This window comes from Dipodomys ordii, unplaced genomic scaffold, assembly GCF_000151885.1.
Source record: "Dipodomys ordii isolate 6190 unplaced genomic scaffold, Dord_2.0 Scaffold2, whole genome shotgun sequence".
In the NCBI taxonomy this organism is placed as follows: domain Eukaryota; kingdom Metazoa; phylum Chordata; class Mammalia; order Rodentia; family Heteromyidae; genus Dipodomys; species Dipodomys ordii.
In genome coordinates, this window is record NW_012267218.1 from 2,326,948 (window position 1) to 2,345,627 (window position 18,680).

General features: G+C 55.3%; 2 protein-coding genes across 3 annotated transcripts in view; one reads left to right on the forward strand and one right to left on the reverse strand.

Moving 5' to 3' along the window:
* The window catches only part of Ankrd9 (ankyrin repeat domain 9), a 1,837-nt gene extending 1,680 nt beyond the window's left edge, over positions 1-157 (forward strand). The window contains exon 3 of the mRNA XM_013012991.1: positions 8-157. Within this exon, the coding sequence (XP_012868445.1) occupies positions 8-157 (150 nt within the window). The remainder of the gene's footprint in view (positions 1-7) is intronic.
* Positions 158-7,590: 7,433 nt separating this feature from the next.
* The window catches only part of Tecpr2 (tectonin beta-propeller repeat containing 2), a 57,093-nt gene continuing 46,003 nt past the window's right edge, over positions 7,591-18,680 (reverse strand). For both annotated transcript variants that reach the window (XM_013016650.1, XM_013016656.1), the window contains 3 exons: positions 8,815-8,956; positions 8,364-8,513; positions 7,591-7,944 (listed from right to left, as the gene is read on the reverse strand). In XM_013016650.1, the coding sequence (XP_012872104.1) occupies positions 7,790-7,944; positions 8,364-8,513; positions 8,815-8,956 (447 nt within the window). In that variant the 3' untranslated portion in view covers positions 7,591-7,789. The remainder of the gene's footprint in view (positions 7,945-8,363; positions 8,514-8,814; positions 8,957-18,680) is intronic.

Genomic DNA, 18,680 nt, shown 5'->3' on the forward strand with positions numbered 1-18,680 from the left:
GTTCCAGTGGCTGGCGGGCCTGGCGCCGCCCTCGCTCTTCGCGCGCGCCATGCAGGTGCTGGTCACCGCCATCTCCCCGGGCCGCTTCCCCGAGGCCCTGGACGAGCTGCCGCTGCCGCCCTTCCTGCAGCCCTTGGACCTCACTGGCAAGGGCTAGGCCCGGGGGTGCGGGGCGCGGGACTGGGGGACGAGGCTATTTTTCTGAGCGTTGTACCTGGCACTTTACATACACCGACCTCCGTGCAGAAGGACCTGTCTGGTCTGTTGCGCACGCTGTGGCTCCGGGTTGTCGGGGTCCCGCGGGGCCCAGCTCCCCGGGGCAGGGGGGCGGGGGAGGCAGGGAGTCAGGATCCAGTGTCCCGCCGTGATCCGGAGCTCGTGGGCAGTATCCCGGAGAGGTGACAGCTGAGCCGGGCAGGATCTGGACGCGCGGGGGGCGGGGGGTGGCGGCCGACGTGTTGTTCAAGCCCAGGGACAGAATGTGCAGAGGACAGGCCCGGCTCCGATGGTCTCCTGTGCTGTCAGCATCTGGGGCCTCGTAAACTTCTTGGGCTTTGGACTTGATCCTGCAGCCTGGCGGGCTGGCAGTGGCCCGGCTGGGAGATGTGTGACCAGGATATGCCTCCCGTTCGCCAGCCCAATACTGGCTGCCACCACCTCTGTAAACCTGGGGCTTCCTCCACAGGCCTGGATTGTCCCTGACAGCTGTTTTTGCTACCGATAGTAGCCAGCACAGGTTCTGGGCTCTTGCTCTTGTTGAGCTCTGCCCTAGGCCTGGCTCTGGCAGTCAGCATGCCCCCCTCACCCGGGGCCAGCTGTGTGACCGCCACAGGGCTGCCCACTGTGGGTGGGAGCTGGTGCCATGTGCACCAAGGAGCAGGTTCCTCGCCCAGCCGGGAGAACTGCTTCCTGTTGGGAGGTTCTGAAGATGGAGACTTGTTAATGAACACAGCACCCTTCTTCAGGACAGGAGCCCTGGCTGAGAAGCTGCGTCCACCCCCAGAGGAGCCTCCGGGCAGGGAGGAAGGCCAGGCAGGGAATTCTGCAGGGCTGTGAAATTCAACCTTGTAGGTCTGGGTCGGAGGGCCTTGATGTCCTGCCAGGAGCAAAGGTTCAGCTGTCTGCATGATGGGGTGTCCAGCCTGGTGGGGGTAGCTGCTGCCCATTCTGTGCCCAGTGTCCTAGAATGCGGTGTGCATGGGGACAGGAAGAGGCTCTGGGTGCCACTGCAGGGTCCATGAGGGGAGGTGGGGACGGCCTTCACCTGCGGCCCACACACCTTCCTGGGCCTCAGTTTTCCTGTCTTCAGGGGGTCTGGACCATCATGAGGCTCTCTTCTGGTCCTGAGCATGATGTGTGGGACGGGAGGGTCACAGCTCCCGGACGGCTCTGGGATCCAGACAGGAGAGGTTCCGCCTGCCTTCCGCTCCATGTCCAGGGCCAGTTAGCCTTTCTAAGCCTCAGCACTTGGGGCAGTGTTTCCAGCCCTAAGTTGGGACATCAGAGGTTCTTCATGGTCCCCTGGGAGGATCCAGGTCCTCAGAGGACCCCATGTGTGTACTCTGCCAGACATGACATGTCTGGGGAGGCACTGGTGGCCTGTGGAACTCAGGCTGCACACCTACTGGGAGTCTTCCATCCCTCCCCGGCCCCCCAGCCCTGCCCTGGGCTCAGCCTCCCACCCCAGCTCCAGGGGCTGCTCTGCTACTTCTCTTACTTCTTGAGTGACATCCTTCTTAGAGCTCCCCAGCCTGGGAGAACTGCTGGGTTCTTTAGGGGCATCGCAGCCCCACTGGGACCTGAGACAGGCATGGGGAAGGCCAGGCCCAAGGGGTTGGGTTAGTTCCAGGTGGTAAGGGCAGAAGAAGGGCCACCTAGAGTACTGGCCTTGGGTGGTACCAACTGGGGTGGACGGTGGGGCAGGGAGGACAGAGCCTAGTCAGCATCCCAGACTTGAGCGTGACCCCTGGCCCGTTGCTGGTGTGGTCTCCCGGCACGCCTGGCCCCCGAGGGCCTGAAGTGTGGCAGGCAGATAAGTGGGGCCTGCTCTATCGCGTGGCCACTGCGGGGCAGAGGAGGGCAGACCGCCCTGCCGCGCGTTCTGCTTATCTGACTCCTGGGCCCTCCGGCCTCGGGAGGCCTGAGAACCACAGTGCTGCCCCAGTGCCATGCCAACGGCTCTGGCCGCCCTGACAGTGCAGGACTTGGGCAGAACCAGACAGGATGGAGGGACCACAGCTGGCCAGGCCCAGCACTGTGGCCCTTGGCAAAATCTGCCCTGGATTCTCAAAACCACACTCTGCCCAGGACAAGCTGCCATCTCTAGGGAAGAGTAGGGGGGTTCATTTGTTCAGCCCACGAGTTTCACTGAGGACCCTGTGTTCCTCTGGGTCCTGCGCTCCACAGCCAGGAACTCATAGAGCAGAATCCCTACCCCAGTGCCTAGGAGGGAGGACTTGGAGGCTGGGCCGTGCTGGGCTCATCAGAAGCACTGAGAATGCGGCTGGGGTTGTATGGGCCTAGCCTGGGCCTCCAGGGATGCCGGCCCAGTAGGAGCAGTCCGGGCAGAGCCAGGAGAGTAGGCCAAGACCCTCTCTGGCCGCAGCCATGGGACCTGGCTGCCGCGGGTCTTGCCTCTGGCTTGTGTTTGCTGTGCACGACTGCCACCTCAACCCTTGAGCTCTCCGTTCTGGCTAACGCAACACGGAGCGGAGCAGGCTCCAAGTCACAGCAGACCCCGTATGGACGAGGCTGGCGCGAGTTGGCAGGCTAGGAGAATGGTTTTCGCTTGGCGCTGGGTGTGCAAGCTCATAAGCCTGTGTCAGCACAGCCCCTGGGAGGCAGGGCAGGAGGGTTGAGAGTTTGATGCCAGCCTGGACTACAAAGCAAGGCTGTCTCAGAAAACAAGACGACGAGCAACCCTCGGTGCCTGCCTCGGCCCATCTGACCCCTCCACACTGAGGCGGGATTGTATGCAGGGAAACGCTAGGGTGTTGATTTCATAGCTTGGTGAGTTATGAGCAGCGGATGCTCGTGTACAACCCCTACCACAACGAAGAACAGGTGAAGACATCCCAGGACTTGCTTAGAATGGATTCCCACTGAGCCTGCCCTGGGGATCAGGGCCCGCACCCAGCCCAGGCTGGAGAGCAGCTGTTGCCCGCACCCATAAACCACTGACAGCGCCAAAACATGCCCCCCCCTTTTTTTCTTTGCCAGTCCTGGGGCTTAACCTCAGGGCCTGGGCGCTGTCCCTGAGCTCTTCAGCTCAAGGCTAGCACTCTACCACTTGAGCCACAGCACCATTTCTGGCTTTTTCTGTGTATGCGGTACTGAGGAATGGAACCCAGGGCTTCATGCATGCTAGGTGAGCACTCTGCCACTGAGCCACCTTCCCAGCCACTTTCATTCTTTTTTCCTCCTTTCTCATTTCTTCTTGTTGGTCTTGGGGCTTGAACTTAGTGTCTGGGCACTGTCCATGAACTCTTTTGCTCAAGGCTGGCTCTCTCTACTTTGAGCCACTTCTGATTTGTTGGTGATTAATTGGAGATAAAGAGTCTCAGAGACTTCTCTGCCCCAGCTGGCTTTGAGGCACGATTTTCAGATCTCAGTCTCTTCAGTAGTTAGGATTACAGGAGTGAGCCACCAGTGCCCAGCTTGCTTGCTTGCTTGCTTGCTTCCTGTGTTGTGGATATAGGGCCCTATACATGCTGGGCAGGTGCTCTACTCTTGTGCCACACCCTCAGCCCTTTTAATCTTCACTGGTCCCTTGATCTTGCTGCCTTTACCTTCTGAGCAGGAAGGGTTATGTATGTGCACTACCATGCCTGACTCTGCATGTTTTGCTGGTATATGTATTTTTACAGGTATTAGATCACTTACACGATTTGGTCTCTGGTTGGAACCTTAGGCTCATGTGCCATGCAAACATACCACCTTCTGCCCCACAATTTAGTATTTTGAAACTTACTCTAATGTACTTCTGTAAAAATAATTTTTTTGGGGGGGGGCCCGGTCGTGGGGCCTGAACTCTGGGCCTGGGCGCTGTCCCTCAGCTCTTCAGCTCAAGGCTAGCACTCTACCATTTGAGCCATAGCACCACTGCCAGCTTTTTCTGCTTATGTGGTGCTGAGGAATGGAACCCAGGGCCTCATGCATGCAAGGCAAGTGCTCTACCACTGAGCCACCTTCCCAGCCCCTGTAAAAATAATTTTGTAAATGTGATTTTTAAGAAGCTCTCTTGGGGGCTGGGAATGTGGCTTAGTGGCTGAGGGCTTGCCTAGCATACATAAGGCCCTGGGTTCGATTCCTCAGTACCACATAAAAAAATAATAATAATAAAGAAGCTCTCTTGGTGTTTATTTTGTAATATTTGATTCAACTAGTGTTGATATGTGAAGGTTTAATGTGACCTTTCAAAATGTAAATTTTTTATTTTTAGAATAAATAATACATTTTAATGGCTCAAAATTAGGAGATTAAAAAATATATGCTTAGAACCACCACCTTCTCGTCCCAAGTGAGGGCTTCCTCCTCCCCCCTCCCCTCCCTCTAGTACTGGGGTGGAGCCAGGGCCTCAGGCTGGGCGTGTGTGCTCACCACTTGAGCCCATCCCCAGCCCATCCCCAGTCAGGGCTAGCTGACTGCCCGGGGTGTCCGGGAACTGCCTCTGTCTGCCAAGCAGCTGCAGTACAGGTGTGTGCCACCACACCCAGCCCCACTGCTGCCTCTGCTCCCTGTGAAGGGTGGAACACAAGGCGTGCACACCCAGGCCTGCTTCCCTCTCGGATCTACAAAACGATTGTGACTACTGCTGACACTAAGGATTACAGATTACAGGGCACGAGTAGCAGCCGCTGCCTCATCAGCTGTGTGCTCATGTCCACACACCCTTCCCAGTGCAGGCTGTTTTAGTGCTTTGAAATATATATATATATATATATACACACACACACACATATATATATATATATACACATATAATTTTTTTTTGCCACCATTTACATCTGTCTGAGGACAGATTTCTGGAAGTGGATTTGCGTATGACACAGCCAGTGGCCCCCTCACTGGCCCCTCCACTGGGCATGCAAGCCTGCGAATGCTTTCATGAGGGCCCTTTAATCTCCACCAGCCGTATCACAACTCTCCTCCTCCTGGTCTGGACAAGTTCTTACAGTGAACATCCAGCATCCACATCTTGCTTCTTGCAATTTTGTGCAATTACCTCCTTTCTGATCTGGGTCGGGGTTTTTGGTGGGTTGGGGTTGTGGTGCTGGGGATGAAGCCCAGAGCCTTGTGCATGCTAGGCTAGCATTCTCTCACCGAGCTGCAGCTGCAACCCTAGGCAGTTGGGAAGAAATTGACTCTCTGTGTGGATTTTCTTCTGTGGCCTTTTCCATCACTTGAGTTTAGAAAACCCTTCTTTGCCACCTATAAGTCAGAGATTGTTTTTCCCATTTGTTATTTTTGCCATAGAGTAGTGGTACCAGGCGCCGGTGGCTCACACCTATAATCCTAGCCACTCAGGAGGCTGAGATCTGAGGATAGTAGTTTAAAGCCAGCCTAGGCAGTAAAGTCTGTGAGATTCATCTCCCATTAACCACCAGAAAACTGGAAGTGATACTGTGGCTCAAAGTAGTAGAGCACTTGCCTGGAGCAGAAAAGCTCAGTGACAGTGCCCAGGCCCTGAGTTCAAGCCCCGTGACTGACCAAAAAAACAAAAAGTAAACAGTCATGACATACATTGCAAAGCCACCTCCCACCCACGTCTGGAATGCTGGGTCCTGCAATCTCTAGGGCCCTTCCAGAAAGGTCTGGGTCATCCATGACATGCCACCCCATTGGGATCCTGTTATTGCCCTGGGCAATGATCTGTGTGTGTGGGGGGGCATCAGCAGTCTGCAGTCCGTGTTTCCGGTGCGACTCACACCCTGGTCGTCTGGGGCCAGGTTGCAGGGAGGACGTGAGGTTGCGGATCCAGCAGCAACTGGGGGCATTTGTGGGCACTGGCATGGTTTGAAGAGTTCCTTACTGTGGCCACAAGAAAAACATCCCAGTGCAAAGGGCAGGTGTGTGTTTCGTTAGTCTGACATGTTGGCTTTATGTCTAGCCTCCTGTCCTGGAGTGGAAGGGCATCTGCCTCTGCTCCTGCTTTCTGTCTTGCTGCTTCTTGGCCCAGGTCTGACATTTGTTCAGTTGTTTTCCATAACATGGAAGTCGATTGTGTCTGTTAGTTTCCAGCAGGACACTTCTGGCACGTGAATTTGTCTGCAAATACAGAGCTAGGACGTCAGCCACAAAGGCAGACAGCCCTGCTCTGCTGTGTCAGGGTCTTTCCCAGGACCACCAGAGGGTGCATCCTGTGCGTGCGGCCAGCTCTCAGGACGTCCTCTGGGCCACGCCAGCCAGGAGTGGACAGCAGCACCTACCGGCTGACTGAGCCGTGGGGTCCCCCAGCACAGCTCTGGTGCTCTGTGAGGCACCGTCTAGCTCAAACATTGGACTCACCAGGTTTGCAAAAGCCTAGTTTATTGCACAGTCTCAAAGCACAACTAGAAATTTAAACCAGGAGGAAAACCCTACAAAGCACTGGAGCTAGGTCTAGTTTCAGAGTATGCACTAGGCTTGGGTTTGATTGCACTGTTGTCCCATAGGCTTAAGAGCGCTGCTGTCTGAGGAGCTTGACAAGGCACAGCATTTGCAGAAAAGGTGGGCCAGCGGCCGCCTCTGGACCCTTACGAAAGGATTGTAGAAAAGTGTGAAGATTGGGGTTTCAGCAGCTCATCCCCACTGAGACCTGGAAACTTCCCTCTTCTTGGCTGGCTGGTGTCCTTCACCTGGGGCTAGGGGCCCCCGACACCCAGGTATCGTGCAAAGGAAGCAGCCAGCCCGGGTGGTGTCCTGGAGCAGCCTTTCCAAGGGGGCAAGGGCTGCAGGCAGGGCAGGAGGCTCAGATGCTCCAGAGCACAGTGCTGACCACTGTGTGGTGGGTCACAGCTAGTGCTGAGGCTGATGCCATTTTTACCTGCTGGGGTGTCCACCCCACACCCACCCTGGGAGGAGAGGACGTGCTGGGGGCTGGCCACCCCTTGGAAGCTCCAGCCAAGTCAGGATGTGTTTAGGACACACACTGGAAGGGACACAAGGCCTACCTTCCACCGTTTTCAGAAGATACATCTTCTAACTTTGTAAGATTTGATTTCAAATGAGGTATCTCATGTAGGTTGTAACACAACAAACAAAAAGGCAATAATTAGAACCTCTCTGAGGATGGAGCGGCTGTGGGCTGCTGCCAGCACACTGCTGAACATCACTCACAGGCATTTCAGTCAGCCACCGCCGCCGCTCGCAGACCGGGGCCCCCGGAGGCCATACACACCTCCAGGTCCTGTCGGTGGCCACTGGCCTCTAAGCGCGCTATGAGTGCACAGGAGGGCGTCCTCTCCAACATGGACGTAAGGTTTCCCATCTGGAGTACCTGGTACTGGGCACGTGGCTCTGGGAGCATGTGGGGACCGTCACCAGCACATCTGGTGTCTGCTTGGCCTGGGGTAACTGATGGGGAGCATCCGTCGGGCCTGGCGTGGGTGCAGGGCGTGCCGTGGGGCGGCAGCGCCAGGCCCCCTGGAGGTGGCCGGGCCCAGGCGCCAGGTGCTGCAGCTTTGGCAGCAGCTCGGGCGTGTGGCTGTGGCTTGAGTCTGGTGTGAGACGGACACAAATGCGGATGAAAGCTGTGTGGGGGTGGGTCCTGGCCGCTGTGCCGGCTCCCCTCCCAGGCGCGGCCGGGCGCTCAGATCACCTCCCACTCGTCCTCCAGGTCCTCCGGGTGCGGCGCGGCTGCCGGGCCGCCCTTGTGCGCGCCGTGCGCGTGGCGGAAGGTCTTGGTGAGCCTCTGGAGGAGGTAGCCGGGCGGGCCCACGGCCCAGAGCTCATCCGAGGAGGTCACTGCAGGACAAGAGCCACGCAAAGCCCCATTAACCACGCAGCCCGGGGCGAGGGGGGCGGGGGGCGGCCCAGGGCAGACCGGGCCCTGCTGCCATGCGGCTGCTGCGGCCTGGACCAAGCCACGCTCCCTGCGCACGCTGCGCTCGGCGTGTGAGATGCGCGGGCGTCCACACATGCGCAGTGCCCTCCTACCCATCTCCCCTGGGAGGGCCCACACATGCGCAGTGTCCTCCCCCATCTCCCCGTGAGTGTCCACAGGGGCTCACGGTGGCCCCCACTGCCCCTCTTGCGTCCCCGTTCACATCACACTGCAGCTGGGGGCACCACACCCCATCCCACTGGGGGCTCGGGCACAGCCTGGTGTCTTGTCTTTCTCAGGCTCTGGGGACCCTTGGTGCCCTCCTCACCCCAGCACCTGCCTGTGACACAGGACACACATCCGGGAATCTTCTTCCAGTAGTCCCCCGCAGGATTTTTGTCTGTGATGCCATAGCGGCGGGCGAGGTCACCGTTTGGACACCGGGCCCACACGGTCCTGGTGCTCAGTGCCAGCTGGCAAGCCTGCAACCCTGTGGGCACAGTGGGTATTCTGCTCAGCCTGAGCTCATGGGAGGCAATGCCCTCTGCCTGCTCCACCAGCACCTCCTGTGGGCAGTCCAAACCATGCTGGTGCGGCCAGGAAAGCCTGAGGCCGAAGGCATGGTGGGCCTGGGCACGGTGGCCCCACAAAGCCCAGAGAGGGCGCTGGGGGACAGCTGTGCCTCCGACCCACGCCCCAGGAGACATCTGAGCATGGGACCCGGAAGTCCAAACTGCCTGCCCTGCTGCAGAGGCACGGGAGGGCAGCGGAGCGCCTGGGCCTCTTCTTACCTGGCACGTGCTCCCAGTCCGTGCCCACCGGCATCTCCTCGGTGATTCCGGTGCGGACGTGCACATTCCATCTGCTGTCAAGTGCCCAGAGCATCTGGTCGTTGGGGCTGCAGTGGACACTGACCAAGGTGACCCCAGCAGGCTAGAAGCAGAAAGGGGCTTTCCTCAGCCTGAGCATACCCTGTTCTTGGCTGCCTGCGCACACTGAGGCCACGGAGACAGTCCTGGTGACTGCAGCTGGCCTTGCCTGTACCCTGGCTGCAGCCCGGCGCAGAGGGATGGGAGTGAGGCGAGCCAGGCAGGGGCTGGACCTGGGTTCCGTGCTGGCCTCCCTGCGCCTCAGGAGGTCACGCTCCTGACTCCCTGCCCACTTTGTTTTGATCAGTCGTGGGGCCTGAACTCTGGGCCTGGGTGCATCTCTTAGCTCTTCAGCTCAAGTTGAGTGCTTTACCACTTGAGCCACAGCTGGAAGTAGCCCTGTGGCTCAAGTGGTAGAGTGAGTGCTAGCCCTGAGCACAAAGAGGCTCAGGGACAGTGGAGGTCTTGACCAGCCAAAAAAAAAAAAAAGGAAGAAAAATTCTCAGCCAAAGGAAATGTGGACCTCAGCAGGTCCCTAGGTGTGGACTTGGGTGGTCCTGGGTGGGCCTGCCAGAACTCAGAGACAAGAGCTTCCGGGCCGAACGCTGCCTGTGCCCGTGAGCGGCCAGCAAACCTCCGGGCTGACCTTTTTCTCCTCCCCTTATTCTAAGCTGGCATGCAGTTAAGACATGACACATCCCAACCGTATTCTCCCTCAAGGACTGGGGCTTCCACTGTCACCTGGACATTGCTCAGGTCGAAGCCCCAGAGGTCACTGAGGTGTGGGTTGATGGGAGCGCGCCAGCGGCTGCACCTTATTTGTTCCTTTTAGTTCTGCTTCGTTCCTTTTCATTTCCCATCAGTTTGAAAGCCGGCACCAACGTCAACGGATCGGCACTGACTGACTGTCAGGGCGTACTGCCCAGGCATCGGCATCTGCCTTGAAATGTGATTTGGAACTCTGCGAGACCCGGCGGGGGATATGCAGCACGGGTTTCCTGGACAGCGTCTTGTCCCTCTGAGCAGGGCTGAGAGAGCCAACTGTGCCCACTGCTCGTGTCCGCCCTCCGGAGCCCGGGCAACTGTGCTGTGGTCAGCGTGCCTCCCAGTCCAGAGCTCTCCATGGCCTGTCACAGGGCCTATGTGGGGACAGATGCCCACTCGGAGGTCCCGTCCACGTGGAGGCTCTGCGCACAGGCAGCTCACTCTGGTGGGCTCCCATGAGTGAGGCCCAGGAGGGAAGCCCCTGGCGAGATCTTGGGGCCCTTCTCCAGGGTCCTGGGCAAGTGCTGCAAAGAACTTCTGAGCCAGCCCTGACCCTTCTTGAGGGCCTTTGTTTTGTTAACCCCCTCCAATACTCGGTTTGAACTTAGTGAGGTTACTGCGGAGCCCCTCCTGGCTTTTGTTCTGGTAGAATGAGATGGAATCCCGGCCTTGTGAATATTCAGCAAGGGCTCCAACACAGAGCCACAACCCAGCCTTGCAGGGCTTTTGCTCTCCTTTGTGTTAAATCTTTTTTTTGTTGTTGTTGTTGGTCATGGGGCCTGAACTCTGGGCCTGGGCACTATCCCTCAGCACTTTAGCTCAAAGATAATGCTCTACCACTTGAACCACAGCCCCACTTCCAGATTTTTCTGCTTATGTGGTGCTGAGGAATTGAACCCAGGACCTCATGCATACAAGGCAAGCACTCTACCACTGAGCCACCTTCCCTGTTCTTGTGTTAAATCTTTTCTTTTTTTTTAATTGTGAAAATTCCACACAGAGGGGTTACAATTACATGGGCAAGGTTGTGTTGATTTTTATAAGCAAGTACTTGATAACATCTTAGGAAAGTGTCTACTAGAAAAAGACTAAAGATAGAAAACAGGCTATTCAGGAACTCAGAGACCATGCAGGGAGAAAACAATAAGAAAAAACAGCTTCAAAAACATCCTTAGGAGCCTGGGGCAAGGCTCAAGCATTAACCCCACTACCACCAAATCCAACAGAAAAACCAAAGGGAAGGGCCAGGCATGGTAGTGGATGCCTGTAATTCCAGCTCCAGAAAGGCAGAGGCAGGATTCTAGCATGGGTACACAGCAAAATCCTGTCTCAGGACGACAAACAAGCAACCCACCACGCATCCTCAAGAAGTAGAGGAGAGGGTACAACCATGAAATGACAGAACTTCCAGAACATAAAAAGGCAGTCAAAGCAATGATCCCACAGAAGAGCTGGGGTGATCAAATCGAGAATGTCTTCCAGGAAGCGAGGTGGCAGCACTGAGGGAAAGTAAGAGAGGCAGAGGGCAGCCTGGGGCAGCCACACTGCAAGAGCAAGTGGAGACATGAGGCTGGGCATGGTGGAAGGGGGACCGGCCGCCTGGACTGAAGAGCAGCGGTGGGGAGAAAACTCAGCTGGCATAGGCCCTTGTCAGGCTGTGCCTCAGTGTTTGCTTACACACTGGGAACAGAGATGTCACAAACAGGAAAGGTCAGGTGTCAGAATGACCCCGGTTTCTTTCTGCCATACTGGAGGAAGAACTTCTGTATTCTATCAGAAACTGATTTTCAACCGAGACTGCTGGACATGGCCCGGGCCACGGTGGGCGCAGACGGCTTTCCAGACAGGCAGAGTGGGCCGTGGATGCTTCGTCGGGCAGAGTGGAGATGACCCCCACTCCCAGCCAGTACAGTCGAAGACCCAGTCCAGAACAGAAGAGCCCACAACGAAGGAGCAGGGGTCTGGGGCAAGAGGGGATCGGGTCAGCCTGGAGCAGCCCACAGGGCCCAGGAGACCTCTGCAAGAGGCAATGGAGAGGTTCTCCAGTGTCTCCAAATGTGTGATGGGCAACTGAGACAGACAGCAGGTGAGGGCCGGGGCTGAGTGTGGAGAAGCGCACCTGGAGACTGGAGGCGCGCGCAGAGGGCTGCTCAGTGAGGGAGGGAGACACACGCAAGAACCTGGCGTGTGGTCTTCCAGGCCTTAGCTGTGAGAGCCTGTCCCTCCTCACGTGGGGCCCTGGGCAGAGGGAGCTCAGGAGGGCACACAGCTGGTGACGAGGGGATGTGAGTGGCCCTTGGCCTCTGGCAGCCGGGCCAATAACAAACACGTGGAGGAACACAGATGAGGAGGGGCTTCTGAAGCAGTGACTTAGAGCCCTACTCAGAGCCCAGACCGGAAGCAGCTCTCCAGGGAGTACAAAATGGGGAAGGGGTGACATCTGTAGAGCTGGTGGACATGCTCACTTACACGTTGTGGTGTAGGGCTCTGATCTGCTGGATTGTTAATGAACTAAACAAAGCCTGAATATGGATTGGCTGCTGGTAGGAAAACCAAGGGCTGGCGAGTTCAAACGACAGTCTCAAGGTTACTATGGGACAAGGAAATATATGTTCACATTTGCTTGGATTGCAAGGAACAGATTACATCAATGGGAACAGAATTGGCTGGCTGGCTCCAGCATCTCCTGCTGAGACTGGTGCTATGGCTTAAGTGGTAGATTGCTAGACCGTAATTTTTCCCCCCAGCCCTGGGCCTTGAACTCAGGGCCTGGGCGCTGTCCCTGAGCTGCTTTTGCTCAAAGCTAGCACTCTACCACTTGAGCCACAGCGCCACTTCCGGCTTTTTCTGTATAGGTGATAGGAACTGAACCCAGGGCTTCATGCAGGCTAGGCAAGCGCTCTACCACTGAGCACCTTCCCAGCCCCGTATTAGGTATTTTTGATCTGGCTTCATTCTATGACAAACCTCACTTTACACATAGCAGTCCTCAACGCTGTAGCTGACTTACAGCGGCGGTACTGGAGGAGCAGTACTATCACTGCCCGGTTTTTCCCGTAGTTCTGCAAGTACTCAAGAGTATCTTGTGGGAATGACTGGCAGAAGGTTGGTTGAAGACAATGAATTTTGTAGACTAACGTTTTCTTGCTAGGACTTTTACTGAGGCTTTTTTTTTTCCTTTTCTTTCTTTTTTTTTTTTGTCATCATGGGGCTTGATCTGGGCCTGAGCGCTGTCCCTGAGCTCTTCAGCTCAAGGCAAGCGCTCTACCACTTGAGCCACAGCACCACTTCGTTTTCTGGTGGTTAATTGGACATAAGGAGTCTTACAGACTTCCCTGCCTGGGCTTGTTTTTTTTTTTTTTGGTCGGCCGTGGGGCTTGAACTCTGGGCCTTGGTGCTGTCCCTCAGCTCTTCAGCTCAACTACAGCGCCACTTCCGGTTTTCTGGTGGTTTGTTGGAGATAGGAGTCTCACGGTCTCTCCTGCCCGGGCTGGCTTTGAACCGCGATCCTCAGATCTCAGCCTCCTGAGTAGCTAGGATTACAGGCGTGAGCCGCCAGCGCCCGGCCCTGGGCTTGTTTTAAACTGTGATCCACAGATTTCAGTCTCTCAGCCTCCTGAGTAGCTAGGATTACACCAATACTAGACTAGGAGCCACCAATACTAGACTCATTTCCAGATTTTTGATGGTTCATTGGAGATAAGATTCTCATGGACTTTTTTTTTTCCTTTTGCTAGTTCTGGGGCTTGAACTCAGAGCCTGGTCACTGTCCCTGAGTTTCTTTTGCCCAAGGCTGGCACTCTACCACTAAGCCACATTCCCAGCCCAACAAGTCCCATTTAAACACTCCCCTGTCTACAGAATCAGGGCCCTTTTAACACCTGCACTTCCCTCACTCCCGTGACCTTCAGCCTTTGTTGTTGTTTTTTGTCCGTTGTGGGGCCTGGGCACTGTCCCTCAGCTCTTCAGCTCAAGGCGAGCACTCTACCACTTGAGCCATAGCGCTACTTTCGGCTTTTTCTGCTTATGTAGTGCTGAGGAATCGAACACAGGGCCTCATACATGCAAGGCAAGCGCTCTACCACTGAGCCACTTTCCCAGCTTCCCCTGAGCTTCTCTTGCTTAAAGTGGTGCTCTATCATTTGAGTCATAGCTTTTTGGAGGTTAACTGGAGATAAGAGTCTCATGGACTTTACTGCCTGGGCTTGCTTTGAACCATGATCCTCAGATCTCAACCTCTAGAGTACCTACATTACAGGTAAAAGCCATCAGAGCCCTCAAATTTGTCTTTATTTTTGCTGTACCTCAAAGTAAACTGCTGACATGAGGACTTCCCACAGCTGTTCCACAAATGAACACGTAAACTATTATTGGGAGCTCAATATTCACTTAGGGTGTTTTCTTTGGTAGGATTTACATAACAAGTGTGCAGGCTCAAGCACGGTATTCTGTGAGTGTAACAAATCCCCTGGAAGCAGCCTCACCTGTCAGCCATTGCCGTTGAAGTAACTATGAATCTGATCTCTGTCACAAAGGATTGTTTTGCTTTACTGTTCTAGAATTTCTCATAGTTGGGGCCACCCTGGAGATGGCTCCCTCAGGATGATGACTGTAGGAGGAGTGTTCGTTTCTTTGTCTTGAGTGTGTGTTCTGACTTTCTCTGTCGCAGACAGGGGTGCACGCAGGCCTTCTGGTTCACGCCATGGACCCGGGTGGGCTGCATGGCTGCAGTCTGCCTTGCGGGCTTCACAGCGCCTCCCCAGAGGGAGCCTGGGCGGAGTGGCTATCTGATTAGCATCTGGTCTTCTCTTCCCTGCTGTGAACGGACTCATAAAACCTTCCTTCCAGAAGCAGAGGTGTGAGTGGACACTAAAAACATGCCACCTGCCCTACCTCTGTAGCTGCTGTTTCGTGTGTGTGTGTGTGTGTGTGTGTGTGTTTGCCAGTCCTGGGGCTTGAACTCAGGGTCTCGGCACTATCCCTGAGAATTTTTTTTTTAGTCCGGTCATGGGGCCTGAACTCTGGGCCTGGGCGCTGTCCCTCAGCTCTTCAGCTCAAGGCTAGCGCTCTACCACTTGAGCCACAGCACCACTTCTGGCTTTTTTCTTTTTTCTTATGTGGTGCTGAGGAATCGAACCCAGGGCCTCAGGCATGCAAGGCAAGCGCTCTACCACTGAGCCAACTTCCCAGCCCCTCCCTGAGAATTTTTTGCTTAAGACCAGCACTCTACCACTTGAGCTACAGCACTACTTCTGGCCTTTTCTGTTTACATGGTACTGAGGAATCAAACCCAGGGCTTCATGCATGCTAGGCATGCACTCTACCACTGAGCCACATTCCCGCCCCATTTCCTGAGTTTTGCACCCAACCAAGGTTGGGCCTTGTAACTGCCCAGCCTCATCATGCTGCTGACGGCGGGTCAGGGCACCGGGCTTGATAACAGTTAGATAGCTAGGTGGGTCAGGGCCACCTCTGCTCCCCAAGCCTCTGGACAATGGACATTTCTGAAGCATCTGGATTTTGTCATTAAGGACAAAGCCAACAAGAATGAAAGAAAAGAACTCCTACTGTGCTTAAAGTAGAAGCTTGTCCCTGGGCCTGGTGTGTTACACGCAAGCGGAAGCTTGTCCCTGGGCCTGGTGTGTTACACGCAAGCGGAAGCTTGTCCCCGGGCCTGGTGTGTTACACGGAAGCGGGCACGCTCGCCACCAAGCGCCCAGCACTGCCTTACCTGGGGCGGCAGTCCTGAGACACCTGGGGCTCCTGAGTGGAGGCGAGGCCACTCCGGCCTTACACTGGCTAAACCCACACTCCAGCACTCTACCACACCCAGACCTCCCCACAACTGATGATTATGTTAGACTTGGCCAGGAGAGGTTTCACACAGGACACTGTAGCCGCGGAGGCGGAGCTGGTCCGGGGGCCATGTGTGGCTACCGAAATTGCACCCCGCTGCCGGCGCTCACAACCCCCTCGGGGCCTCACAGTCCCGGGGCTACCCAGGGCCTTTCCCGCCTCCTACTGGGCTCTGCTCCTCCAATACCAGTGTGCGCCCTAGACCAGGTGCCTCTGTCCCCTCTCCTGATGCACAACTCCCCAGCTCTCCCAAGTCTGTTCAGGGCCTGTCCATGCCGCTGGGCTCTCCCTCCGCCTCTGCTGGCACCGCTGGCATGTTCTAGCAATCCTGTTTCGGCTCGATTGCTCACTCCCTGCGACTACTCACAGCCTCTGGGCCGCCCCTTCCCTGCAGTCCTGCCTTCTGCTCGGCAGCAGCCCTCATGGTGAGGCCTCCAAAACCTCTGTGCTGCCCCCCCTCCGAAGGCCCTCTCCTACTCCCCTTCCTTCCCCTCCTCCTTTCCCTTCTCTCCTTCCACGCCACTTCCAGGCTTTTAGGACACCTCCAGGGAGAGCCCTCTGGTCCCTTCCTGCTCCAGTGGCTCCCCTGCACCCCAACTCAGGACCAGCAGTTCTGCATTAGCACCAGGGCTGTCGTGTGTTTCCATGGTGACCCTCAGTGTCCCTTGCACAGTGTGCTTTGAAGGGCCAGGGCTGAGTTCTGCCATGGCCATGGTACATCTGCTTTCCAGGGAGCTTGCTTTCCTCCCCTACAGAAAAGGTGGCTAGCAACGTGCTTTCTCAAGTCTTCTGGAGCTCTAGAGTGCTTTGGTGGTTTTGAGCACAAACACTAGGGAGGGGAACTCTGGCGATTCGGATCACTGACAGGTCAGAGGGTGTCTTGGAGCAGAAGGCTGCACACTGATGCACAAAAGATGGGTCTTTTGCCAGGCACAGTTGTGCCTGCCCACAGTCCCGGCTCTTGAGCCTGAAGCAGGAGAATTACTTGAGTCTAGGAGTTCTAGGTGAGGCTGGGCTACACAGTGAGACACTATGTGAAAAAAGCAAGTTTTATCAAGTTCCTGCCCCTGTTCCCTGCAGTATTCAGGAGGGCTTGTTGCTCGGCATTTCTACCTGTATTATATATTTTCATGTTCTGAACACTGTATTTTTTCTTGTTCACAGAGCCCTAAAATATCTACAGCAGCTTGCCAGCTCCGTCAACCTTCGTCCCACAGTTCTCTCTACCAGGCAAAGCCTGTGGTCCAGGCAGAGAGAACAACCCCTAGAGAGGCAACGGTGCTGCCCAGGGGAGAAGCTGGCTGGATGCAGGCGGCTGAGCACAGGAGGAGGGAGAAGCAGGGCCCACTTAGGGGGTGTCAGGTGCGTCCCTCACAGGAAGTGCTAGCCACCTGGGTACAACGCTTGAGGATCGTCAGTGCTGGGAAGGCTCATGTCATCACGCGTGTGGTGGCTTTAGAACATGAGCAGAAAGTTCTCTGACACACGAAACTCCAGTCTTGTAAAATACTAAACAAAACTAAAAATATTTCCTCCAAGTCCTCCCATGCATTAGCAAGTCTGAAAACTGAGTCATTTGAGTACTTTGTTCAATTTTCACCCCAAATCCACTACGAGAGGGGGGTTTTGCCAGAGAAGAGAATAGGAAACAAAAATAGAGGAACTGCTTGCTGCTAGTTTTAGAATGCTTTTGCTGCATTGCTTCATGTGCCCTGTGGCAGTCTGTTCTGCAGTGTGACCTGCGTGTCCCATGTCCTGTGTGCAGACACAGCTGCCTGAGAGCAGATGGCGTGGAGAGTGTGACCTGCGTGTCCCTGTCCTGCATGGGAGTGGGAGTGGATGCTGTGAAGGGGCTTTGTCATGACAGAGGGGACTGGAACAGTGGCTTCCAGCAGTCACGGGTTGAGGGAAAGAAGGGCTGGGAGCACTGAGGCCGGCACAGAGGTGTGGCCACCCCTCAGCCCAGCAGATAAGGCAGCTGGTCCCGAGGGGGAGAGGGGGGACTCAGAAGGTCCAGTCTGACTGCAGCCTCCCACTGGGGGCTGTGACACTGGAAAAGTCACTCAGCATGTTCTGAGAGACTCCTTTCCTGATAAACTAGGGAGAAGTCTCTCTGCTCTTCTTCTTCCCAGGGCAAGGACAGGCTTTAAAGACAAGGCACTGCATGGAGAAGTGCAGTTTAAAGGTCCCCTCCCCTAGCAGGCAACTGGAAAGCATTTGCATCTACAAATTCTGCAGCAAGTGAATTTCTTCTACCGCATACCAAGAGCTAACCGAGTGAGAAAACATGGCTCTGTCTATACAACTACTTCACACAGCGATGCTTACAGCCTACCTAGCAATCATGACTGAATTCAGAGCACAGCTTCAAGGCCCTTGTTCTGTTTTGGTCAATTTCCTGGGAAAAGCTGTTGTTCATTACTGTCAATTAAAGCTTTCTTCCTCTTTTTTTTTTTTTGGTTGGTTGTGGGGCTTGAACTCTGGGCCTGGGCGCTGTCCCTCAGCTCTTCAGCTCAAGGCTAGGACTCTACCAGTTGACCCACAGTGCAATTCCGGCCTTTTCTGCTTATGTGGTGCTGAGGAATTGAACCCAGGGCCTCAGACATGCAAGGTAAGCACTCTACCACTAAGCCGCCTTCCCAGCCCCAGCTTTCTCCCTCTTTAGTTTTGCTTCTGGCAGGTCATTCTAGAGTCTTGATGGGGGCAGGCACCCAGAAGCATGTGGCTTAGCACATGGCTAGCATGGAGGCTCTGCTGCCAGGTGTCCCATGTCCTACCCCAAGCACAGGCCAGAGCAGCCCAGCCCCACTGTATTAGGCTGACAGACCTTCCTCCTACCCCAGCCCTCCAGGCTAACTAGAGATGGAGTGTTGATGACTTTTCTGCCCAGGCTGGCGTTGAACTCCTGAAGTAACTAGGATGACAGGAGTGAGTCACCGGTGCCCATCTTGGGCACCAGTTAAATATGATATCAAAAGCACAAGAAAATAAGTAATAAAATAATTTGTACTGCATAAAAATTAAAGCCTTCTCTGCATCAAAGGACATAAAAAAGTAGGAGAAAATATTTACAAACCATATATCTGATAATGGCCTAGTATCCGTAATACATAAACAACTCCCATAACTCAAAAATTATGAAATAATCCAATTAAAAAAGAAGTGTT